Consider the following 27276-nt stretch of genomic DNA (forward strand, 5'->3'; position numbering starts at 1 on the left):
CCTCCCTTTGTTTTTAGTTGTGGTTGCATATTGCAGCTGAATTGAGTCAGTTGTGTTGGTCTCCATCAAAACAAAGCTTAACATTAGACAGATGAGTGAGAGATTAGACAGATGAGAAGTTAGGTTGCAGAGTAATGCATCACTGCACACGGTAAGCTGTCATTTTGACAAAAAAAATCAAACTTGACATCTATTCAATTTAATGAACCTTACAGAGGAAAGAATAAAGAGCCTTTATGGAATCTCTCACTGGGTCCACAGGTTAAAACATAAACAAATGAACAAAAACTCTGCCTTTTCCTTTAGGGAACATGGTGAATGGTACTTGGATGCTGCTTCTGCTACACTACAGGAACAATCATCTTCATCTATAGGAAATAACATTCCTATAGGATTTTCATCCATAGAATCAATCTTTCTTTTTTCATTAAAAATATTTTTCTGGCATATACAAGTGATGTAGGAACACACTTAAGATACTGTGTATCTGAGTTTATTAATAGAGATACAGTATATCACATTTAGGTATCTGTAGACAAAAATGTGGAAGTAATACATTCAAGTGCATAACCTATAAATTTACATTATTTCTTAAAACCGAAAAGCACAGCAAATACTTCTTATTCAGATAAATACACTTCTGTACTGACCTAGTAGTGCAGGCTAATCTGGTATTCAGTGTTCCATGCTAAAGTGCATTTTTTTTGCTTTTTTATAGTTCTACTGTAGAAGATAATTTATTCAGTTGTAATCTTCTAGAAAATGTTTATGAATCATTATTGAGAATTTATGTGAATTATATAAACAAAAGCAGATGAAACTCCACTTTTGCTCACATGCTTCATTGAAGAATATCAACTCTGTATTTACCTTAGAAATGTTTACATGGAATACATTTTAGCAATGTGATTCTTTCTCTTTGATAATAATAATTGTTCTCTGATAAATGGGGCAGATTCAGTAGTGTTGAAACAAATATGGCTCATTATGATGATCAAATGGTTTTATATAGAATTACTCTGTAATCAAAGGCACTGAATTCCTGAATAATGAACAGTACAAAACTGATCGTTTTTTATTTTATGTAGATATACATTTCAGAAGATTTATAGGAGATATCATAAATCTGTACAACATTGTGCAATCTAATTGCACAATATGAATATGGCACTAATTGATGTTCTGCTTTTTTTGCAGTGAATTTTGACCATTTCCAAATCCTTCGAGCCATTGGGAAAGGGAGCTTTGGCAAAGTAAGCATTTAAATACTCTACCACATATTTCGTTCATGAATCATGTGTCCATTATTTACATTGATAGAAATAATAATTATATTGCATTTCAGGGCCAACAGATCTGAATGATCTTTATGGTATACTATAATACACAGAGATTGTGAGGCATTGGACCCAAGCTAATTTTATTGTATTAATTACCTATACTCATTATAAAAAGGAAACAGTAAGAGATTTATAAAGTAGGCCTTAAGTAATTACATTGTCTTTTCAATTACTCATACTGTAACTACTGTTGTTACACCAGTTAATTAATTTTTTGCCATTTTTAATGATGTTCCTGTCTACTGAGACTTTACTCATGCCCAAAATTGTTATAATGAATCTTGTTGTAAAACTTAAATGCTGTTTGAATAACAATGCAGAATGACACAATACCTTTGATTAATCTTCATTTTACCAAGAAAGCATGCACCCCAGGAAACAATTTCTGAGTTTCAATGTTATGTAAATACTACAGTACTAAAAGAAACAGTGCTTCCATTGTCTTGGTGATACTGCCATTAGAAAGCACAGAAATTAAAAATGAACATCCAGCTCTCTACGGTCATTTAGAGAATTCTATGAATCATACTGTATAAGCTTACACGTGGACCTTATCACAGATTAAAAATAATTATGTGGAAAGATTAATGTATGAAGTAATGTTTCAAATCATACATACACAGTGTTCCTTGTAACAGCTAGATGCTACTATCAGTTTAGAAGACAGGAAACATCTCAGGAAATTGAACAAAAGAACCTTCTTTTCTTTTGTAAGATTTTTTTAATAAGTTGATAATATGTTTGCCTCACCACTGAAGTATAAATTAAAATAAAACAACATGAGCATGATGACATATTAAAAAATGTTTTGTTATGTCTTTCAAAACTATTTGAATGTATAAAAAATACATTCACAAATCGTTTAGAAAATTTCTATTGTGGACAAAGAAAAGCCAAAGCATTTAAAAAATGTTAATGGCTTTTATTTTTCCCACAAGGAAATAAAAAAATTGAAATTTTGGAATCATTCTATGGAATTAACCTGTATAACACCTACATACTCACTTGTATGAGTCTTTGACCTGCATAATTATATTACAAAATTGCCTTTTGTAATAAGTTATTTCTTTACAGGGGTTAGGGGCAAGAAGACAAGATGTCTTTCTACGATGTACAAAGAAACAAAACTTTTGCCATCTATTTAATTAGATATAATAGAAAGCACAACAATCTAATTTAGAAGGTTATCTGTGTTTTGTTTTTTAAAAGTTCTGAAAGCTTTAAATAAGGACTTGCTAACTGTCTCACAGGGTTTACTGGTGTTGGTTCCTTCTAATAAATTCCTTTTGGAAATAAGTGTTTTCTTTTAGCATGACATCAGAGCCTGCTGCAGAATATATTACCATTTGAATGTATGTAAATTTGAGTCATTACTGTTTTCCCTGGAGCCATTGACTTTCTTATCATAAAGTTCCTTCCGAGGCTTGTCCACATTAGTCCTAAAACTAGCAAAGTCAACCAATCTTTAATAAGAAATATAGCTGCAGTATTGAGTATTAAGTTCAACTTCAAATCTGGAATATAATGTACTCTTGGGGGGAACAAATAATAGGTTTATTCCATGCTGAAAAGAGAAGAGAGAAAACAAAATGTTTCAGCTGTGGAGCCTTCTTCAGGTGTGTTAATGTACTCTTGTCTGCTTGCTAGATCTTTTTTTCCAGTTTTTCATCTTCTAACACACTAGTCTAGGTGTCTCTTATCACTTTCCTTAGGGTCACCTTACCTTACAGCTCTCAGGTCCCCTGATCTTTTCACATATAGTATGCCTTGCTGTTCCTAGTTGAGCTTCATATTCTGATTGTTTCTAATTATGCATTAAATATTAGGAATTTCCTACAGATTTGCACTGTGGGGGGTAGATATCCCAAAATAAATTGAGAAGTTTGATGGAAAGAATCCAAGAATAGCAATTGACTGTAAATGTCCCCAGTAAGCTGGCAACAGCAGAACATGAACAGCTCTACTGACTGGCGATCTTTCAAGCAATAAAGTTGATGGCACCATGGCAAGTTAGCTAATGAGGTGTTAGAGTGCTAACAGCAAGGGCTGAAAAAGAAAGGAGGTCAAAGTGTGAGAACAATAGATGGCAAATGAATTAAAACAGAACTCATAGCAGCAGACAAAATACACAGGTCTAACAGAAACTGCAGAGAGAGAACACACAGGATGTAAGATGGTACAACATTTATTCAGTTGTAATCTTCTAGAATATTGTTGTGGATCAAAATGAGTGGTCAGTTATAGTGACCAGTGCTAGTCTACACAGTTTAATTCATCCCTTATATGTCTATGCCCATAGGCAGGTGCTGTCATTCAGAAAGGTCTCAGTCATTTCAGCAGTTTGGTGAACCTCAAGAATGCTTGGGGAAAAAGGGGGTTTTACTTTTTTCTTAGTACTACTGTAGGAGGATTACAGTATTAGTCATTTATGGGACTGAGGAAATTAAAAATGGTTAACTACTTATATTGAAATGACTGGTTAAGGATGGGATTTTACACTTTTACACATTATTACACAGTGCTGTAGGTGTTTGTTTTGATATCGCATTTCAGTTTTCTAGACATTGTAAAGGTAAACAAATGAAAATATTGAATTTCAAACAAAAGGATATTGTTTTTGTTGCAACAAAGATGTTGCTCCGGAATCATACCAACAAAGAACAACCAGACACATCCCTTGGCTTAAAAGATTCTGACAGAACTGAATCTTTTTTGGCTTTGAACACAAAAGATCAGGAGAACATCTGATTCAGCTATTAAAAATCCTCACAGGTGTTACCAGTTTCACCTGAATTCAAGCACTTCAGAATCTACCATTAAATATGAACCAGAAGAAACAAATGGGAACTAAGGAAAGAGACTTTAAAGCTGAGAAAAGGAGGCACTTTTTTACGCAAGGGGTAGTTGAGAGTATAACACAAAATCCAAGTGAAGGTGACATTCTGGCTTTGTTTAAGAAACAACTTGAAGAGACACTTGGATCATCTAGCTATCAGGACCCAAACGAGCTAGTGTGAATTGCCTTCTCTCATTTGTAACCTTTCTTATGTTCTTATATGAGCTAGAATAATTGTATATCTCCAGGGCATCTACTCAATTAGTGTGAGAACTAGCTTATCTATGTGTCTCATTAAAATCCACTAGAGGAAACAATGGGAAGTCCGACTCCCTGAGTGAATTGTAAAGATGTACAATAATATTCTCCTTTTGTAAGCGAAAGATCAGCAATGATGCGAGAGGTTACCCCCTAACACTAAGAAACTCTTTGTGTAATTAAGATAGAGAACACTGTAAAGCAATTACTTTGATTGAGTGGAAGTAATGAAACAGCTTATATTTGACATTAAAGATCAATTAACTTACAATTAGAGCTTTGGAGTGAAACAGAACAGAAATGAGATAATGTAGCATATCTACAGTAAAGCCTTGCTGGGTCTAGAAAGCTAAATGTTGCTAAATTTAAGAACAAAATATTTAATTCAGACAGAAAGAGTAGTTTGGAGAGGCAATTATGTGGATTTTATTATTAAAAATAGATTGGACAGTTTCCATTCTTGGAGAAACTGAGAAAGATCATTAACTCAAAGCTTCAGAAGGGTATTTAAGTTTAAAAAAAGAAAAAAAAACTTGGGAAAAGTTATTCTCATATGAGTAAGTCATATATATTTGCCACAGAAGCAGACAGTTTGGCATGTGAATTTACTTGCTTTTCACACATTTTGTAAGTATGACATTTTTTAAGTTGCATTCAGGAACAAAAAAATTTAACACTAGTGAGTTCATCAAGTACTTTAACATATCTCACAGGGTTTGAAAACAAATGTGAGATGGGGTCTGGTCAGAAATGGAATATGAAACCTTAAATAGGAAAATCAGGGTATCTGCTGCAAATGGTGTCGGTGGACCAGGTGATGCTATTCTTTCTAGGCCAGAATTTCCAGAAAGCAATGACCCAGTATAGTACAACACTGCTGTATTATGTGCCATTTTTTGGATAAGATGTTACAGTGTGGTTACTCATTAAAGATCCAATGTCACCTTTCAAAAGAAAACAGTGTGCTAGCTAATTTCCTCTCTGGACTTTTACGATCTGGCTGAATTGAATTAAGAGAGAAATCTCTGTAAATCCCCCACTTAAGTCAATTCAGTATTCAAGCAATTTCTCGCTTCTTTACCTGATGTACTGTACAGCAAGGATACTGCTGCTTTGTGCCCATTGCTTGTTGGGATACGTTCTAGCTCCCCCATGACCCTGAATTAGAAAATGGATGGATGGAGGATTCTATTGTTATGTTATTATTAGCAGTAGTGGTAGTTGTGGCAGTTGTAGTACAGGTATAATACTTATAGTATTGGACAATTCACCAAAAAACATAATATATTTATTTTTCACAAACAAGTAAATATACCAAATATGTAGTAAAAGTAACAAAGGTGGCTTTACCTGTAAGTGGTTTAAAGTTTGTTTAAGGGAAATCTAGATCAAATTAGGGATTTCTTTGTCATTATTTACAACTAAATTGTATTTAGCGGGATAAGTTTTTTTCTTTGCTATAATCATGCCCTTCTACTTCTAAGAAAGGACTCTGAACTCCTGTCAGAAACCAATCAAACAAACAAAACAAATAACACAAAATAACAAATAACATTTTTTAGTCACAAACAATTTAGTATAGACTCATAATCATGAAATGTTGTATTTTGAATTTCTTGAGCTTGACTTTAAAAAATGTTAATTAGGAAACTGGTAATTACTACCTTTTTTCCGCATTGGAGGATTATAAAATAAAAAAAATATTACTTTTAACAATCACTCTCCTGTAACCATTTCATAGCTTATAATTTACAATTATAACTGTGTCTGGTTATAAAAAAGACTTCCTCAGGTGCCTCAAGCTGAAATGTAATGTGATTGTAAATAAAATGTGTAAAATCTTATTCTGTGTATCAATGGACATTCATACACCTGCACAAAAGTGGTAGTGTATTCAAACTAGTCTCCAAGAGCTGTTTACAGTGGATATAAAAAGCCTACACACCCTTATTGAAATGGCAGGTTTTTGTCATGTAAAGCCAGAAATCAAGATAAATCATGTCAGACATTTTTCCATCTTTAATGTGACCTTGCAACCAACAAAATTCAAGAGAAAAACAAATAGATAATTATTAGGGAAAATAATTGAAATTAAAAAAGTGTGCACCCCCCCCCCCAACTAATACTTTGTGGAAGCACCTTTTGCATTTATTACAGCAGTAAGTCTTTGTGAATAAGTCTCTATCAACTTTGCACACCTGGACTTTGCAATTTTATCCCACTCTTCCTTCCAAAAACGTTCAAGCTCCTTCATATTGCCAGTCTGCCATATTGAATGTCCTGTGCACAGCCCTCTTTAGGACATTCCACAGGTTTTCTATGGGATTGAGGTCTGGGCTCTGACTGGGCCATTCCAAGACTTTGATCTTTCTTTTCTGAAGCCATTCCTTGGTTGACTTGGATGTGTGCTTTGGGTCGTTATCATGTTGGAAGGTGAAATTCCTCTTCATCTTCAGCTTTCTGACAAAGGCCACCAGGTTTTGTGCTAAAATATCTTGATATTTGGAGCTAGTCATTATCCCATCTATCTTGACTAGAGTCCCTGTCCCAGCTGAAGAGAAGCAGCCCCGAAGCATGATGCTGCCACCTCCATGTTTCAAAGTAGGTATGGTGTTCTTTGGAGAATGAGCTGTGTTGTCTTTACGCCAAACATCTCTTTTAGAATTAAGGAGAAAAAAGTTCAACCTTTGTCTCATCAGATCGTAAGACATTTTCCCACATGGTTTGGGGTTATTGAATGTATTTATTTGCTAAATTTAGACGGGCTTGCCACCCTACCCCATAGCCCAGACATACGGGAGATTGTTGTCACATGCAAGGAGTGACCAGTACCTGCCAGAAATTCCTGCAGCTCCTTTAATGTTGCTGTAGGCCTCTTGGTAGCCTCACTGATAAGTTTTCTCCTTGTCCTGTCATCAACTTTGAAGGGTCGTCCTGATCTTGGCAATGTCCCTGTGGTGCCACATTTTCTCCACTTATTGATGATAGTCTTCACAGTGCTCCATGGTACTGTACATCCAATGCCTTTGATATTCTTTTACACCCCTCTCCTGATCGGTGCCTTTCAACAAAAAGATCCCGTAGATGTTTTGTCAGCTCCTTGCAGGCTATCCCAGTAGGATGCAACCAGAAAAGTTTAAAGGAAATCCTACAGGAACAGCTGATTTTTATTTGGGGTTAATCAGAATCACTTTCATTAATGGCAGGTGTATGCTACTTACTTTTGCACATGATTTTGAATGTGATTGGTTAACTCTGAACACAGCTACAGCCCCCATTATGAAAGGGTGTGCACACTTCTGCAACCAGGGTGTTGCAGGTTTTTTAATTTTAATTATTTTTCCTAATAAATATCTATTTGTTTTTCTCTTGAATTTTGTTGGTTGCAAGGTCACATTAAAGATGGAAAAATATCTGACATGATTTATCTTGATTTCTGGCTTTTCATGACAAAAAAGTACAATTTCAGTAAGGGTGTGTAGACTTTTTATATCCATTGTGTATACAGTACCCTGGGCCTATGGTATTATTATATACATTATATGCACACAGGCGCACATGCTGCACACATTCAGTGAAGCCCACAGAGAGATTCTCATTGATTCATCTTAGGCTTGTGCAGCCTACAGTATGACTCACTCTGATAACCAGTTGACTTAAGGGAAAAGACAAATTTCTCCCTCAAAATTTAATTGACAGGGTGACTGCAATGACTGAGTGTGCTTAAATTTCCTGCTGAATGTGGCGTCCTGTGGGAAGATATCAGCTACTGCCAGATAGGTGATGTTAAACAGCTGCTCCTGGGGGAACTTTGTGTTGAGGGCTCTAATCCTGAGCCACTGACCGCACCATTGTTAAAGCGCAGTAGGGAAAAAGCAGAGGGATGGGAGGAAGTGCCACAGAGCTCCTTCCTTGAGTACAGTAAGGGAGAAGCAGATGACACTGTCAGACTGGGCCATAACCTGTCTCCTCATGTAATCCAAAGGTTCTTACAGAATCCCATGAAACACAATGACAGGTGTGTTGCAGACCTGTAATATGCTGTGTTATAATTATATATTTCAGTAGTTCAGTTAGATCGGTGGATGAAGTATATATAAAGTATTTGGAGTGACTTACCTAGTTGAGGAAATGCTATAAGGCTGGGCTGCCCTATACTTTACCTACCACACAGTGTTATGACAAGTGAGCTAGTGTGTCGCTTCAAGGGTGGAGATTGGGTGGTGAGAGGGATTTGGAGAGAGATACAAGAAAGGAAGTCCTCGGTGTGAGACTCATACACGAGCGGAAGTGTGTGACATTAGGATCTAAACTTCCTCCAAAACTTTCATAATAGATGGAAGAAGAGATATTTATATACTGTATATATATTAGTTCTTGTTTTAATTGAGTTTTGGTTTCAATGAAAAGTTTGTAACATGCCTTTGCAAAGAGGAAGGGCTTTTTCACAAAACCAGAACAGCTCTCCATCTGTTAGTGTAGTAAAAGACATCCATGAATGTTCTGCCAAAATGTTGCACATGCTAACATTTTTATTACCTTCCTCTGTACTTATTCTAATTTGAATTAATTTTTATTATGGAAAGTTTATATACAGTATTTAGATGAAGCTAGAATACCTATTGCTAGATTAAGTAAGACTATTCTTAAAACAAATATTTAAATCAGTTTTATTGCAAAAGAATGATGTGCTATCAGCAGTGAAGCAATGTACTAGTATATTGCTTTACAGCCATATTATTTAAGCCTTAAACAAATTATTTGTATAGAAGGGATTGTATAAAATTGTATTAAATTGATTTCTTATTTTTTATGTTTTTATTTTATCTGTTTTTACTTGAACTACATAATATTGATTTACTTTGGTTTGAGTCATCAGTCCTTTATTGAGACAAGGTAATACATACAGTATTTATTTCTGTATACTTTCTGAAATTTAAGCCAGATTTAGTAATGTATCCTTTATAGTTTCCAACTTCTTTTTTAATATGTTATTTAATTACAGAATATGAAACAATATGAAGAATAGATAAGCAGAGTGTGCCTTTGTGTTCTTTTATTGTATAACCAAGTGAAAAAAATCAGGGCAAAGCTATCATAATAATAAACTTTTTTATCTCAATACATAAATCTTATTCTGCCTGTAAAAAAGTAAGACACACTAATTCTTTCAGGCAGTGTTTAATTTTAAAATGATCTACTTTGAAATGCATTGTTTAAATAAAGGCATGCGAAAACAGTAGGATCTGTTTGTACTTTCATTTCTTGCAGACATCTTCTTCAAAACCTCATCATGTCTGTCTGTGTTTGAATGGTCTTGTTTTCAAAGTTCTGTAGAAGCTCCTGGCACTTTCAGCATTTACTTGACCCAGAAAAGACAGCTTACAGTTCCTGGCTTTACTAAATTTAAACTCTGAGTACCCTTTCCTTCCCCACGCAAATCCCAGGGGTTCCTTTCAATGACAGCAATTGATAGGGGCTCTAACTATAGGAGAATCATGGGGATCGAAATGCTTTATAAAGTAAGCACCTATGTGACCTTGGCAAACTGCAATTCATTATAGTGACAGGAACTGTTAATATTTTGGAACAGAAAATATGGAGAATATTAAAATCATACACAAGTTTTGTACACTTCTGTATAAAGACGACACACTGCTGCAATATAGGGAGCTGTTGCTTGTAAATTCAGTAATTTCATGCAAAAATTAACACATTTAATGATATTATGAGTAGTAAAATCATTTAAAGGAAATGCTTGGGTTTGATAAAGCTGCATTTTTCTTAGACTCCCTATTTAGAGCAGCCAGAGCTATTTCTCCACAGCAGGAACAAAGCTGGAAAAGAAAACACACTACTGCTCACCAAACCATTTTTCTAGTTCCTATTCTAGTTACTATTGAATCATTTAATCAACCCCAGAGTGACTCAGAGGACGTACAGTATCACTTGATTTTAAATACGGAGCATTCCGTGTAACTGTTTCTGAGTTTCCTATCTGCTTGCACCATATGTTAAGTTTCAGTAACATGTTACAGTATCTTCAAACCTCTTGTAATATCTCTAAAATGAAACTTCTAGTGAAAACAAATCTAGGTTGCTTTACTGAAAACATTGCCAAAACAGGGCAGAGAGAAAAAGCATGGCCTCATTTCATAGTATAAGGCAAAATTCCAATATTCAGCTTTTAACCATCTGGACAGACTGCACAGCAGTTCATCTGCAAACCAACTTTCTTAACAGTTTTCAATATGAGGCAGGTTATTTCTGTCGTAGATTTTTGTATACCATGATGCAAAAATAGTAGTTTAGTTTAACACGTGAGTACCCAGTTTAGATTCTGGTTCTGCAATGTGAGAAACCTCAGAATTTGATCATTATAACATAACCTTACTGTTGTGTCTTATATTAGGTTTTTAATATTATTTTTTCAAATTCTTCTATTAAAAATACAAAGAGGAAGGCAAATACCACACATCTTGGGTACACCTGTTATTTTTAATTTAAGTAACATTTAACATTTAAGTAACACCTGCAAAAATTTGATGGGCCAATTTATTCTGTTCAATAACAGGCATCATCCAAATCGATAAAGTTGCCGGGGCATCTGAAGCGAGGGCAGGAGTATAGGATGTGGTCGGCCGTCTGCTCCTTGCCATCGCCGCATTCGCAAGTTGGGTCATCAGTGAGACCCCACTTGTGTAGGGTGGCCTGGAAACGGCCATGTCCGGTTCTTAGTCGGTTCAGCTTGACCCAGGCTTGTCTGGGTAGGTCATTTCCAGCTGGTTTGTTGGATACTTTGTTAATAAATTGTTTCAGTCTGTGGTTGTTATTATTCCACGCGTCTTGCCACTTGTTGTTAGCCCAATTAGTGCCATTGTTGTTGTTTGCTTCTTTAATAAGGCGCCTCATTGTGTTAGAAGGTGAGTGCCGGTTTTCTAATCGGAGGATTGTGGTGTTCCGGTTGCAGGTGGCATCGTGCAGCAGGTGGTTGGAGTCATCCGAGGCTTTCAGTGCAAGGTTGATGCAACTTGCTTCTCTGCGAAGGTTAGGTGGAGAGATGCCGCTGAGAATCGGTAGCAATTCAGTGGGCGTAGATCTAATGCACTTGGTTATAATACTCATGCTGTTGTTCAGGGCTGTGTCTACCTTCTTCGTGTGGCTTCTGTTGTGCCAGGCAGGAGAGCAGTACTCAGCTACCGAGAAGGCTAGAGAAAGCACAGAGGTGCGTAAGATGGTGAAATTTGCACCCCAGCTAGTGCCAGCTAGTCTTCGCAGGAGGTTGTTCCTTGCTTGGATTTTTGCTGCTGTTTGTTCGAGATGTTGTTTGAAGGTCAGTGAGTGGTCAAGGACAACTCCTAGATATTTCGTGCTTTTCTCAAATGGAATAGTTTTGTCTTCGCACTTGACGTTGATTGTTATGTTAGCAAGGCGATTGGAGAGGTGGAAAATGCTGCTCACTGTCTTGGTGATGCTAAGTTTTAACCTCCAGTTTTTGAAGTAGCATTTCAGCTTGTTCAGGTCATTCGATAGTGTAGTTTCTATTGCTTTGATGTCTGTGGAACAATGCATAATAGCAATGTCATCTGCGTAAATGTACTTTTTGGCAGTTGTACATGGCAGGTCAGCTGTGTAGATGTTAAATAGCATTGGCGCCAGCACCGAACCTTGCGGGACGCCATTCTTAAGGTAAAATTAACTAGTCACATAATCAGATACTTCCATGCATATGAGTTCTTAAGTTCTGCTTCATATCAAAGTAAGTAATATATTTTAATGAATAAAAAATCTAATAAAAATAGTAAATAATAATGATACTAGTGGTAATAACACATTGAGAAAATAAAAGAAATTAGCTGAAACATGCAGCAGTTAGTGCTTTCCCAATAGAAGTACACAGTTTTACGAATGCATGAATGAGTGGTTTTCTTCCAAAGCAGCATTTCCCAGCAGAGAAACTGTTGATTAATTTAGGTCCCTAGTTAAAAAAAGCATTTTTAGTCTTACTAATCTGTTGTGCAGTTTTGTATGTCAATCCTATATCAAACAATCATAATACTTAATACGGAAACTTAATAACTTGCACAAATGCAAATATATAGATTTACTTTACTTAAAAAAATCATTATAAGTCCATTGAATTTATTTTTCTGCCAAATCAATATTTTACTGTTATTATTAATTTATTTGGCTGATGCCTTTATCGACAGCACCTCACCATTGTACCCATTTAAACAGCTGGGAGTTTTACTGGAACAGTTTAGACGAAGTACCTTGCTCAAAGGTACAGCAGCACTCTCCCCCCAGGATTTAAACCCACGACCTTCAAGTTATGGTTCCAGAAACACAATCACTGCTCCACACGAGTGCCTATGCTGCTAGTTCATTCAACATAAAATGTACATGTAGTGTAATTAGTTAAACTACTAATAACTAAACTGGTTAATTTGATCTCCTTGGTAGGACACCCAGCACCCCAAGGGGTCCGCCCTTTCACTTTTTGATTAGATGTCTGTTTATTGTGTAGCATAAGAGAAGGGGAAAGCTATAAATACACTTAATTCCTTTTGTCTATAACAAAGTAATAAGTTGCTCATGATTGCTATACGTTCAGTTTTCATAACCTGATCATTTTTAATTCAGAAATATACAGTATGTTTCTAGTGCCACTCCTTCATGACAGAAATCCTTGGCAAGTCCTTAGCAAAGGAACTGTTATTAAATGTACCCATATGTGAATTTGGGCATAAAAGCAGACTAATAAACTTTAAATTGCCACTTTTTCAGGATCACAGAATGTTCTAATGCAATGCATTTCTTTAGTCAATGAATCAATCAAGCTAAAGAGCTAGAGAAGTGGGTTTCATACTCAGTAGGGACCTCACCACATAGAAGCAGACACTACAGTATCACATTGGAGAAGTAGGTGAAAGCTTGTAAAAAAACGGGCCTGGAATTTTACACTAAAGTTTCTAGAATTGTCCTTTGTAAAGTAAAATGTGGAACTTCTGGGCTGCTGCTGAGTGCTTCTTCCCAGAACTCCCTTATTGTACATGTGGGATGGTAACTAGGTCGACAGCCTTCATACCAGGATGATTAAATGTGCATATTAACTGTAGCAGAAAAAAACAACAACTTTTTGTTCCACGTCAAGAACTCACTAATAAATCTTGAGTAATATCAAGACAAATTGGGGCTTAAAAATTAATACAGTATGCAAAAAAATACAATCTGAGATTTTGTCATCATGGAATAGTATACCCTGTGAGTTATCAACTTATGTAATCAATACACTTTTGCAGTTTAGTTTAATCAAGAGACCTGGGTTACAGGAGACAGTTTAATTTAGTTTAGTCATTCATTACATTTTCTGCAGTGCAGGTGGCCTTTCTCCATTTTTTGTTGCTAGCGAAGCATGTCAGATTCCATGTTACACTTGACAGCAGCAACACTATTCCATTGTCTTTTATATTTAAAGGAACAGGAAACTAATATGTTTTGTGACTCACTCAAAATAAATACCAGTTTGTTGTGTGGATGTTTTGTCATATTTTGTAACTTACATTGAAATACATTAGTCTGTAATATCAAGATTTTAGAACGCCTTGCATATCATTCTCAAAATCTGACTAACAAGGAGAAAAGGAGACATTATAGAATATACTTTGTTGTTTTTTTCATGTGATATTTGACAAAGATGTATGAACCCAAAGAAAAGGATTCTCAAGATATGGTGAACATATATGATATTAACACATTGTTAACCCATCATATTCTCTGCTGAGTTGCAGAACAAAGAAAAATCAGTAGAATTGAAATGCATTCTAAATTATTGTAGAGTTAGACTGGGGAGCTACTTTAGTATGCAATCTGAAAAAGTACAAGGAGAGGCTAATTCCATGCTGAACGTTGAGAGAGATAGCAAAACAGAATATTTTCACTGTGAAGCCTTTTTATGACAGCTGATGTACAGTTCCTTAATTTGAAGTAATCTGATCCCAGTGGTAATACACTCAAAAACTAAGTATTCTAGGGCACAAATGGGGAATATTTGTTTTCACACATGTGATCTGATCAACTAATACCAGTACCTCGACCACCTGAATTCCCTCCGTGAGTACTTCTTGACTTTTCTGTGATGACACTCTTCTTGTTCGCAGGTGTGCATCGTGCAGAAGAGGGACACAGAGAAGATGTATGCCATGAAGTACATGAACAAACAGCAGTGCATTGAGAGAGACGAGGTCCGAAACGTCTTTAGAGAGCTAGAGATCCTACAGGAAATTGAACATGTATTTTTAGTAAACCTCTGGTGACTATCCTGCATTTTTTAATTACTTCTTTTTGTTCTGCATGCTATGACAATAGTGTTCTGTCAAAATGGGGAAATTGTGCAAACAGAGGTTTCTGTGGTAATACAAAGTCTTGAATACCTTGAGTTTCAGGATTGCTGCATGTCTGTACTCTTTTATAATTTAAGCTGTCTAATTTTGAATTGGCTTTGAAAACTGACCAAAGTGATTTTGCATGAAAGTCCCAACTCTTACTGCCCTGTCAAACCTTTGTACTTTCATATATTCCAGCTATAAAATATTTGTTAATAATGATCATTTTATCATTGGTAGGAATTAAATAAACACACTTGAGAGAGCAGTGTAGAATCATGAAAACAAGGAAAATCTTTCAGATAATTTGGTTAGCGACCATTCAGATTATTTTGCAATTACCTCTAAATTACATTTTAATCTCTGCTCTTCTTCCTTAATTCATAAGCAAAGAATGACAGCATATTAAATACATTTATGAAAAGGTCTGATTTCTCCAGCTCATGATGGAAATGGGGCACTGAACATTACAGGCAAGAGCAATTTGCACTTTTTTTTATTCATCTTGCTAATGTAGATCACTCATTGCTGAAGGAGTTGGCAGAGGAGTGCGTATGGCACCCTGTCATCCCTCATGCAGCCATGGGTGGTAGCCAGACTTTGCTGCGAGGGTTCAGTAAATCAGCGGCTTGCTTTTTTTTTCAGGTCAGAAGCTGTTCTGTCCCTACACTCATAGGTTTCCATGGAGACGAACCTGCATTATGATTTTCTTTTTTCTAATATCTCATTTTGTTATCAAAATGAAAAACAGAGCTGATTTTTTAACCATTATTTTGGACTACAGATCCTCTGGGTTGTTCTAAACATCCATGGCGGATAACTGAAATGGTTACTCCTTTTACCTTACTATTTAAAGAGATTCTAACGCTGTACTTTGAATGCCAGTTTACTAAATAAGCATCTTTAAAAGCTCATAAAAGGATCTAGGTTGTTACATCAATGGTTCCACACATCCAAATTTAAATTGGGGTCTTTATGTTTTCTAGGCCTGGCTTAAAAAATCTAAAGTCTCAGTCTGACTGTAAAAACTAAAGGCAATGCCATACATTGTGCAAATACAATAAGGAAGATTTTTTTGCTAGCATTTCTGTTCATTCCCACCTAGATTTTATTTAAAGCAGTTTGTCATTTAGTGTTTCACTGGATGCCTTTGGTGTGTTGTTAAAAAAAACGTTCATTAGTTATTCTTTTTTTCTCAGGTTATCTGAAAGAAACATTGGAGCTGTCAAATCTGCATTGCAAAGCATATCAGTGTACTTCAGCACAGGCATAAATTCATAGTCACGATGAAAATGTGGCAGCTATTTTATTAAAAAGACTGGAGTGAATAATAAACTGTCCACAGTTTATTTATTTGATAAATCATCCTTTATACTTGAGGTATTGTTAGTATAGCAACTCACTTGAGGGAATTACAAGCCATTCATACTGTTCAGTATGTTTAGAGGGCCGTATATAGTCTTAAATAAAACGATAACATATTAGGTATTAAACGTCTTAGTTTGCAAATGTAACAAACTCTTGCTGTAATTTTTAACAATTTCATTGTGCCCACACACACATGAAACTCAGAAGAAATATTATCAGGCAGTGTAGAATAGCATCTAGCCAAGTCAGTAAAAATGTTTTAATACAATTTTGCTGTGTACTGTACCTACCCAGCCTGCCTAATTGTGTAATCACTCAATTATGTATCTTTATAGTCTTTTGAATATTCCCTATATTTCTTCATCCCAATGATTTTCAAGTATGTGTCTTGACTGGGCCTGTATTAATGAATTTTTTACCTCCATATGTTTGTAATAGTTTTCCACCCTCTCTGGAGAGACTTTTATATACCAAAAATCACGTTTACTTTCATAAAGTAATACTACTGTATATCCACCATATCAGTTTCTTAAAAAATATTTTTTGTAATGAAATGTAGATTTCGGATTTCTTTTAATTCACATGGAAGTAATTTTCTGTATGAAATTACAGCAGCTGTTTCAGCTATTAAATGAAATTATACAATAAACACTTAGTTTACATTGTATCAATATGCATATAATTAAAGAAGAATCAGGGTACAGCAATTACCTGTGGAGTTTTATATGAAAGTGAATTTCAGTTACAAAGAAGTGCCCTAATTAAAAGAAAACCTGGATTTCTACTGCAGTTTCAAGATACTTGTTTTAGATCTCCATCTTCTCTGCTTTTCGATAAATAAAGTGAACCTTCCACAACAACAAAATGGAAATGCAAGGTATGAGTAGTCAGCTTTGATTAGAGTTTATGGGAACCAGAGTTCTGTTTTATTGATAGAGCAGTAATGATGTGCCAGATGCATTGGACTAATTGCTTTTGACATTTTAGTGGAAACAGAGAGTGGAAAAGAAGATTAAATTAGGAATGTATTTAGCCATTGATTAGCTTAGTAAATCTTAGCATCCTTAGCATATTTACCCACACAACGTAAAAAGGCTTTGGAAAGACTCATTATTTAATTATACATTATAAATCTTAGTTTTTCTTTTGTTCTTCCAAAGTATACAAAACTGTCTTTAGCTTTCAACTCTTCACTTGTAAAGTTCATAAATAATTAAAGTGATTCAGGATCCCAGATATGGCTTCATTTTTGAAAATGGTAATGCATTCTTTTGCTGTGTAGAGGACAGGGATAGTTGATAATCTATCATTTACTTTATAGTACATCTAAATGTATAAAATACATATTTATATCAATATTAATAGATTCATTATTCTATAACTGAAGCAGGATTGTAGATTGCTACATCTGGAGGTTTTACAGAATCTATGCCTGTACAATTTCATAACCAGTTGAAGTTGGTAGTCAAGTCGGAGAATGAACCTACATCCAGCCCTACATCCAGATATTATGAGATAAAAGGACAGGCTCAAGGAACTGAATTGTTTTAGTCTTGGACAGAGACGGCTACAATGGAACCGGATTGAAAGGTACTGACAAGTCAACCCAGTGCAACCTTTTCACAGTCAAGTGTAAACCACTCATTTAAGTTTGGGAGGAGAGCTATATCCTAATCTCACCCACTTCCATTCACATAAGTCTTGCACCCAGGACTTCCAACTGCGCATCTCTCTCACACACCTCACCTACACTCTTGCACAAGCTCCCTAGCACACTCCTTACAATGATGATGAAGATTTGGGGAGCTTTATCCTCAAAGCTTGGCTACTATTCCTTCAGCTACGTGAGTCATGACAAATACAATCTACACAATTTCATCCCTCTATCATATTCATTTTCATCTTTAAATGACAAGATCATTCTTTTAAGTCTAGAGGGTCTTAATGTCAAGACTTGATTTACAACATTTTTATTTGCAAAAAAGCCCGGTAAATTGGTCTTGGAAAGTGATATCTTATACCATTCTCTTCTAAGATGTCTCACCGGTGACCTTATTGCACATATTATGATCTTTACCATGAAATCTATCTACGGTGCTATCAGACTCGTTATTGTGAACTTTGCTGATTGGCTTCTCTGCATATGTGACAAATGCTTCACAGGTTTTAGTTAATTTGGCAGAGCTGTAATTGGGAACATGCCTTCCTATCTGCATAATGTGATGCAGTTCTCTATGCCATCTTACAATTTAAGATCAAGTCATTTTAATTTGCCTCTGCTAATGATTGGAATAATTTGCATAGTGAGCTGAAACTATCCACTATTATATCTGAGGGTTACTCTGTTACATAAATTCTAAAATAGACTGTTTTAGTTTCTTTCATTGCTTTGCTTTCTTTGCCACAATGATGTAAGCCTTTTGGCTAGGCTGTCATTGTAAACATTCTTTTCTCACTTGAATAGTCTAGTTAATTAAAGGATTAAAAAAAACACAAATCAGATGATACAAGGGAAAACTACAGGAAAGTGCAGATGAAACTAAAAACAAGAGTAACTTTTTTCCATTAACAGTTTTAGGTGTGTAGAAAACCGTATCCAGCCATATTGTTGAAGTTGAAACCCTGACTTCTTTCAAAAACCAGTAGGCTATATGGGACAGATGGCCTCCACTCATTCATATTGTTTTTTATGTTCTTGTGTTCTTATGTACATGATAGAGAAAGATGGAAGCCAAATGAATATTTTAACTATATGGTACTTCATACTGTACATACTATATACTGTTTTTGTAATACAGTGTGCCCTTTCATATAGTTTGTCACGAACTGTGTCTAGCGCACCCAATACCTCAGTGTTAAACTCTGCTTTAGAGAAAAAAGAAAAAAAGTCACAGGTTTTGAAAATGTCAAATCGATTTTTAAAAAATAGGGAAAAAAAACCTGGATTTTACATCCAGCATGCTCCATAGTGGCACAGTACTGACCAGTTTAGGTACATGGTCTACAAACAGCTTATTTGGAATATGTACAGAGAAAAGCTATGGAGAGATATACAATGACATTCCATGCTACTTTATATTCAGCATAGTAAAATATAGCAACACCCTTAATAATTGATTTATAATGTTTTTTATATGTTTATGCCTTTTACTACATAAATGACAGTGATCAAAATAAAAACTCTACAGCAAATTATATTTTTGAGCATTTATATGTTTTTTCCGTCTTGGAAAGAATTGTTTTCTGGTCAGTTCTGGAAACAAGATATTCTGGCTACAGTACAGTCTAATAGTACTAACAATTTATTTTTTCATAAATATAAAATAAATGGGCCTATGTTATACTCTTACACTGAGAATCATAAATTACAACAGATCCAGTATACTTTTATGTGCAGTATCTGTTATAAGCATAGAATCTCTTCTTAAAGACATTTTTAAAAGATTAAAATAGCTATTAAAACTTATTCCTCAGTATAGACTAAGGCATCTCTTCAGAGAAGCTTAGGCAGTTATTCTTGACAGGAATATCTTCTTCTAGGAGCTCATTCTGTGTATTAAAACAATTCAATAGTCCATTTCATTGGTATTTCCAACTTGAATGTCTCTAATTATCTATTGCAATGATGGCTTACCCTGTTACTTGGCACGAAATGCTTACTTTGCATGAAGAGTGGAAATGGAAGAGTGAATAATGGAAAGTATTCAATTGATGTGCTGGATCCTGAAAAAATTACAAGTAGCTTGTGGGGGCACAGGCAAATGTTGCATTGGTTTTCTGCCAGTTATAATGTCTTAGAGAGAGTGACATAAGAATGAAAGAGAAAGGAAGTCAGCGATGTGTTAGATAAAAACATGAATAAGGAATATTTTCTTTAACACAACTCTATGACAAGACTAAAAAAGGAATTAAATGACAATAAAAAACAAAATCTAAAACTGAATTTTAAAATGAATGAAGTGTTTCCTAAAATCGACCTGATTTATTAGGCTTTATAAGTCACACCCTTTCCAGAGAAAGAATTTTCCGTGGCAGAATCATCTGAGTGCCATTTTGATTATCTAGGTTAGATAAGTTTTAAAGAATTTTAGAGAAACTTTGTTCCATGAATTCCATTTTATCTCGACCTGATTATTTCAGTTCTCTGCTAAGTGCCACACTGGTAACAATCTTGCCTGTCAATATTTATCTATGATTCTGAATTTTACTGTGTTCTTAATGAATATATGTCCTTCTGTACTGACATGAGTTTAGACTCTTGTCATATTATTATATCCCTAAGATCTTATTAAAATCATATTATTTATGTTATGTACTAACTGATATAATCAGTTATTTACAGTATGTTTATGCAGGTTTATTTTTTAATGCTGAGCTGTAATTTTTAATTTAACCCGATTCAATACATGAAATGCTCATTTAAGAAACAATATATGAACTTTAGAAGTCACACCCTGGAACTGTGTGTGAACTGTATATATACATCACATCCCTGCAATCCACATGCTAATTCCTAAGGACATTACATTACAGTTCGGTCTGGATTTGGTCAAGTCATTTAATAATTCTGGATTGTAACTGGATATGGATGGAGTGAAGTAAGACAACACACAACAACTGAAACATTGAACAGCACTGCAACATGATATATTTCCAACTTTATCACTGAAAATATGAGTGTAAAGAGCGATAGCTCATTCATATTATAAAATCTGTTGTTTTTTTTTCATTCTTTTTAAGTGCAGTTTCATAGCGTGCTGAGGTTTTTACTCTTATTTACAAATATGATACAAAGTCATCAGCCGTTGGAGACCTCAAGGCAATTACAGTCCCAGAACCAACAATTTAATGAATTTCTCAGTTTACATATTTGATTCTGTATTCCATGTTACATTTGCAGTTTTTTACTCTTTTTCTCAGTTCTGATTGATTTGCAGCGTCTGTTTGAAGTGTTTTGACATGATGTGAACTGGACAGAGCAATGCAATGCTTCCAATCATACTTCAGCTAACGACAACACTCTCTCTTGCAAAGTAGTACAGTAATGGTGTTTTGGGGAAAGGACGACTATAAGACTTTAAGGTCTTGGAAGCATAACCATGACATCATTTCAATTTAGTATCACTGATTTTAGTGTACTGTTTCTCATTTTTATTTTTCGCCACCCCTACTTTAAAACATTTTCTTTCTGTATTTTGATTAAAAAACATTTCTGATGAAATAGTCTCTAAGAGAAACCAACTAAGTAATTAGCGTAAAATAAATGATTTGTGAAGCTTGCAGTAAACCTTATCAATCAAATTCATAATGGGAGTAGAGCAAGCTAAATCTTGAAAAATACAGTATTGACCTATGTCAGCACCATGTCCAACCTTTAAAAAGAGTGGCTAGGTACCACTTTAACCAAATGAAGCTTTCACCGCTTTTAAGCCATCATGCTGATTATTACAGCCACATGCACTCAGGTAATGATGTGAGATGGACTGAAATTGATCATGAAAACAAACTGAAGAGACAGCATTAGTGGTCAGAGTAGCACCATATACTGTACCACTCAAATTATTCCTCATTCCATGCTATTTGCAAGACGTTTGGTAGTGAAATCTTCTGTGCTATATTTCCTACTGTATTATTAATTTATTCATTATGCTTATGACTTCATTACTTTTTTGTAAATCTTTACTCTCAGCCCACATAATAATCTATGCAGTGTTTTATTAACAAGTACATATGAGCACTTGAGCACATGTATGAGTGTACTGTCAAAAGGTATTCATGCAATCAATCTTGTAAATTGTTTGTATGTCATGAGGAGTAACTAGATTACTTTTGTAATATTTTTTATTGAACAATAGTGACTTTAAAAAAACAATATGATGTACTCTATATTTTTACAACCACAGATGACCTTGATAGTGTGCGACATTTAGAGCACTATATCATACACAGCCAATAGGAGTTAAAACTGTTACCTCCTTTTCTATGAGTTTTGAGTATTTCATAAATCAACAAGAGAATTCCATCTGGCTGATGTGTATTCATGCATATCCATTCTGTTTCTTTCATACTGGCTTAATGTTTCAGTCACTGCACTCTTGTCACCGTCTGTCTTCTCCATACTAGTATCCATAAGAGTTTAAAAGTGACATCTTCTCTCCACCTAATCAAGCATTTCTCCTTTCTGAAATTGACTAGCACCCTCAATGATCAATACTGATGTAAAATTAAGGATGCATTTTATGTTGCATGTTTATCTGACCTCTGTAGTACTCTGGATATATAATGTACAGTATGTCTCGTAATAATAATCAATGCCTTATTAACATAATGTATGCAACTCACAAATACGTTTCTTCCAAAATGTCAGAGAAGTAGATCTAAAATCAATTTAGAAGTCAAAATATAATACATTAAATACAGCAGTAGTAAAGATTGCTTTCCTGACATATTCCTTTCTCTTCTGAAATAATTGTGAATATTATAATTATTTTTATGAAAATGATTATTTTTGTTGGATGTACTGTAGATAAAGGGTCATAGAAATGTCTTAGCTACAATAAAACAGGAATGTTTATCTGAAGAAATGAATATAAGCATTAGTGTCAATCATAAAACAGTTAAACTTTAATGTTATAGTTAAAAATGAGAGTACTGCTTTTTGATCTGGCTTTTGAACTACAATATCACACAAAGATGTACTCCCACTGTAAAACTCTTCAATGACTCCAAAATCTAACCTCATGGCTTTCTAGGGAATGTGATTGAGGAAAGGATCTGAGTCTTGCGCAATGCTACCATTCTGATACAAACAACTTTAATTTACTAATTTATACATAGGAAATAAGATGATCATTAATAGTCTTTCTGAGAATGTAAAAGATCTTTGCAGAGGTGTGTGGAATCCTGTTTAACCATATACTGTATGTAAAGCTTGGAAGATAAACACAGAGAGCATCTATACAATTCTGGTGTTGCAGAGCAAGCATGCTGGAGGCTAAATGCTTAAAAAGCACTCTCTCAGCTCCATCATCTATAAACATAGAGTTCATTTATGCCAAAATCAGATGGAGACACACCATTTCCCCTTTGCTCTTATGAAGATGAATTAGATGTGGCTGTGCTCCAAAGACTGCAATGTTGTGTAGGTGTGGTATGATGGTTTCCTGTAACATTACGTTGATTTACTGCAATTGCAGGTACTCCTTTCAGGATGAGGAAGACATGTTCATGGTGGTCGATTTGCTGTTAGGTGGAGACCTGCGCTATCATTTACAGCAGAATGTCCAGTTTACTGAAGAGGCAGTCAAGCTCTACATCTGTGAAATGACCCTGGCTCTAGATTATCTACAAAGTCAGCACATTATTCACAGGTAATGGTCTGATATTGTGTCTGTACCCATATTAGATATCCATAAATTTATAGTACTACCAGGAAGAATATTTTCTGCTGTGCGAACCACAGGCTTCACAATTCACAGCTTGATACATGAAGCCACTAGCTGCTAGTGGTTTTACGGTAACCTCTCAGCATCCAATCACATTAATTTGCATTACCTTCTGCTCTTTTGTCTGTGCTACCTTTGAGCTTTATTTTCTGGGCTGGGATGTATTTTCAATTATAATTTTATTAGGAGGTATTGTAACTCTCTGTTTTATACAAATATGTTTTTGATCATTTGTTTTTCAGACATACTGTGCTGTATTTTTATTTTGTGCTTCACGAAATACTAAATATACCTGTACATGTATTCCAGATTAAAAATGGATTAATTGGATTGTCAATGTGAAATTAATGCTGCTCTAAATAGCAAGTATCGTCTTTGTTGGATTATGTATTTTAATGTTCAGTAGAATTTGACCTTCTTTTTATTTCATAGTCACTTCCCACATTCTTTTTTTTTGTTTAAAGATAGGAATACATTTTCCATACAACCTGTCTTTTTTTCTGCTGTAATACTGACTGGAAGTTTCTCTGTAAAAGGAATCTGCTCTTCCCAGAAAACAAAGTAATTCAGTGCTACAACATCTGTAGTACTCCCCTGGTCAGCAATTTTGTTCCGTATTGTGGTTTTTTGACGGGAGAATACCATGCAATTATTTTGTGGCACCAACTTTGATTAAGTGTATCCTAGCAACACAGTCTGTAATACAGCCTGCAGAGCAAAAATTAATACACTTAAAGAATTCTGAAATCCAAACAATGCCATTTCTCTACGTTCTGTCTACGTTCTGAAGAGTCATATAGGAATAATAAAATCATCCCTGTTCTGCTGCCGTGTTTACATTCATCATTGCTTATTGGCTTAAAAGTATAAATTATTGAAGTTCTGTTAATGCAAACCCACCAGTTTTACACTTAATCTTCTGGATGCTGTATTTTGAGCCTGCTAACATGACATTTACATTATTTGTTTTTATCTGTAAAATATTTTTACCTTACAAAAGTATTCAGACCCTTGCACAGTTTTCACATTTTGTTGGTTTTAATTCTGGCGTTCATGACACTTTGAAGTAGGAATTAATATTGTTAAACTGATTGTTTTTTTATCAAAAAAACAAAAAAGAAAGAATGGATAATAAGAAATAAAAATAGAAAACTCTTTATGGACTATAATATATGCTTGAGAATAATGATAATTTTATGCTATTTGTTATACAATGTACAATGAAATATATTTTCATTTAATGTTTCAAGCAACATCAATTGGCTTTCCTCTGGTTTAGATTCTAGTCTCAAATGCACTAATCTAATTTCACAATTCACATTTACATAATATACTTAAATGGCAATTTTCAATGTTTTGGAATTTACCACTGAATCTATTAATGAGCCAACATTTGAATCAGCTTGCAATTTGTAGCGTGTTTGTTTTGAATGCTGGTTTTGGGGGCTACTGCTAAAATTAAGAATGAGCTACTATAGGAAAAAAATTAAGGCATGCTGAAGATCAATAAGACAGCAGTATAAACAAATCGGTTGGAGAGAGGTTGTGATGTTCTTCTGAGCTGATATTTGTCATGGACTACATGGTGGAAAAGCACATTATGGTGGGAATTACTTCAAATCACATGTGACCTACAGTATGTGCATTGATAAAACTGTAAACTTCATAGATGTCTTTTTACCTTATTCAATATGTAGCTTTGCCATCAAATTTGCCATTGTATTTGAATATATACCACATCAACCACTTAAGCATTTGTTGCCAGATTGGAACTTCTTCAAAGAGTGCCTAGAAAATAAAAATGCTTTTGAATGCATCAAAGTCACCTATACATCACCAATGTGCTGTGCTTTTTGGCAGCTGAAAGGGTTTTTGAAATTGATACAATTTAAAGTTGGTTCAAGCCTTGGACATTTAATCCAAAATATATTTTACTATGTTTTAGTCTCACAAGTTGGTTCCAGCTTTGAGCTCTTACAGTAGGTTTTCTTTATAGTTGTGGTGTGAGAATCTGTAAAAAGCTGCCCAGCTATGTCGAAGCCAATACACCGGCTTCTTTCAAGAAACATCTGGATGAGACCCTTATATTAATAAACTGATCATTGCCAAAAAAAGCTAAATGGGCTGAATGGCCTTTTTTGTAATCTTATGTTCTTAAAGGTGCTAGTATAATAAGGATGTACAGTATCTGTCTCTAATAAAACCCAACTGTAACAGCAGTCTGAATGATTTTCATGGCACATCAGTTTAATTCACACCCTTAAGAGTACCTTGTAATTCCTAGAATTATAGTACTGCATAGCTCTGCAATGAGATGCAGTTTGAAAAAGCTCTTCTAGTTAAAATAAAAACATTGTAGTTGCACCCTGGTGATTTAAGTTACTATAACAAAGGCATATTGCTCATCTACCCTTCCCCTTATGTGTTCAGAATCTAATTGCATACAATTATAAAAACAACTTCAGATTTTGTCTGAAGAGCTATTTTGTTACTTTCATGACATTTGTGTTTTTTATAAATAATTCCACACAGAATTGGTTAACTTCACATTTATTCAGTTTAAATAATTCCTCAACTGCACTTGCACTCTTTTTCAAGATAAATGGAGATATTGTCTCCCCTTATCTGATATGTGAGATTGGTTATTCCTTCAAATTAAATTGAATTTGAATCTAAATTCCCCCATTCTATTATTCTGAAAAACATTAACAGAATAAATAATCAATTCTGGCTTCAAAGACCACTCACTTGCTGTAGTCATTTCCATTCCTATAATTCTTTTGAAAGGTGTAGATCGAATTTTCAATGTGGCTATTCATATACGATGTTATTAAGTAAATAGGGAGAATGAGGTATTTGCTTTTACGTCTGTTAGGTAATTTATCCTTAGGCTAGATTGAGCTACTGGATAGAGAGGTTGTTGTATCTTTGTTGAAGCAACTTCACCCAGATTGTTTCAGCTGAATAAATGGGTATAAAAACATATCTTAAAAAATAGAAAATTGTAATCTCCATACATGACTGCATAAAAAATCCAAGCAAATTAAAAATAGAAATGCGCACCTTTAGGTAAACTGACAGATGCACAGAAGCTGTTGAATTAAAAATCAAAATTCATGGTTTTCAAAAGATTACATTGCAAATAATGCATCTTACTTGTATTCAGTATGACTTAATTGCTCAGCTTATTTTCTTTCATAATTTCTTTAATAAATAATTTTATATTTTTGCAATTTTTCTTTCTAATAGGGATATCAAACCTGACAACATCCTACTTGATGAGCAAGGTAAGAGAGTGTTTTTATACAAATTTAAGAAGCAATTACCTTCTATAAGAGCAAAGATTCTTTCTTAGCCAGAAGAAGTCATTTATAATGGCACAGCACAAGTCTCTAATCTCTTGAGACAGAAAGAAATAGTTCAAGGTGATATACTGTATACTGGACGTACTGTAACTGAGTTAGACCATGTGAGGCTTCTTTCACATTACTGTGCCAATATTCCTCTGACAGGGCCAGAAACTGTTGTAAAAATAGTAAAGGTAATGCTTTAAATACTAAAAGAATAAAATCAAGGACATGCTGATCCACTTTCATACATTTTATATGTGTGTCCCTCTTTGTTATAGTATAGTTATGTAGACA

The 27276-nt window shown here is 34.7% G+C and overlaps 1 protein-coding gene across 2 annotated transcripts in view; it reads left to right on the forward strand.

The window, feature by feature from the left end:
- stk32c (serine/threonine kinase 32C) overlaps positions 1–27276 on the forward strand; it is an 81819-nt gene that overhangs the window by 44083 nt on the left and 10460 nt on the right. For both annotated transcript variants that reach the window (XM_088917446.1, XM_088917445.1), the window contains exons 2-5: positions 1198–1253; positions 14595–14746; positions 23384–23557; positions 26882–26919. In XM_088917446.1, the coding sequence (XP_088773572.1) occupies positions 14628–14746; positions 23384–23557; positions 26882–26919 (331 nt within the window). In that variant the 5' untranslated portion in view covers positions 1198–1253; positions 14595–14627. The remainder of the gene's footprint in view (positions 1–1197; positions 1254–14594; positions 14747–23383; positions 23558–26881; positions 26920–27276) is intronic.

This window comes from Atractosteus spatula, chromosome 5, assembly GCF_055471065.1.
Source record: "Atractosteus spatula isolate fAtrSpa1 chromosome 5, fAtrSpa1.hap1, whole genome shotgun sequence".
Lineage (NCBI taxonomy): Eukaryota > Metazoa > Chordata > Actinopteri > Semionotiformes > Lepisosteidae > Atractosteus > Atractosteus spatula.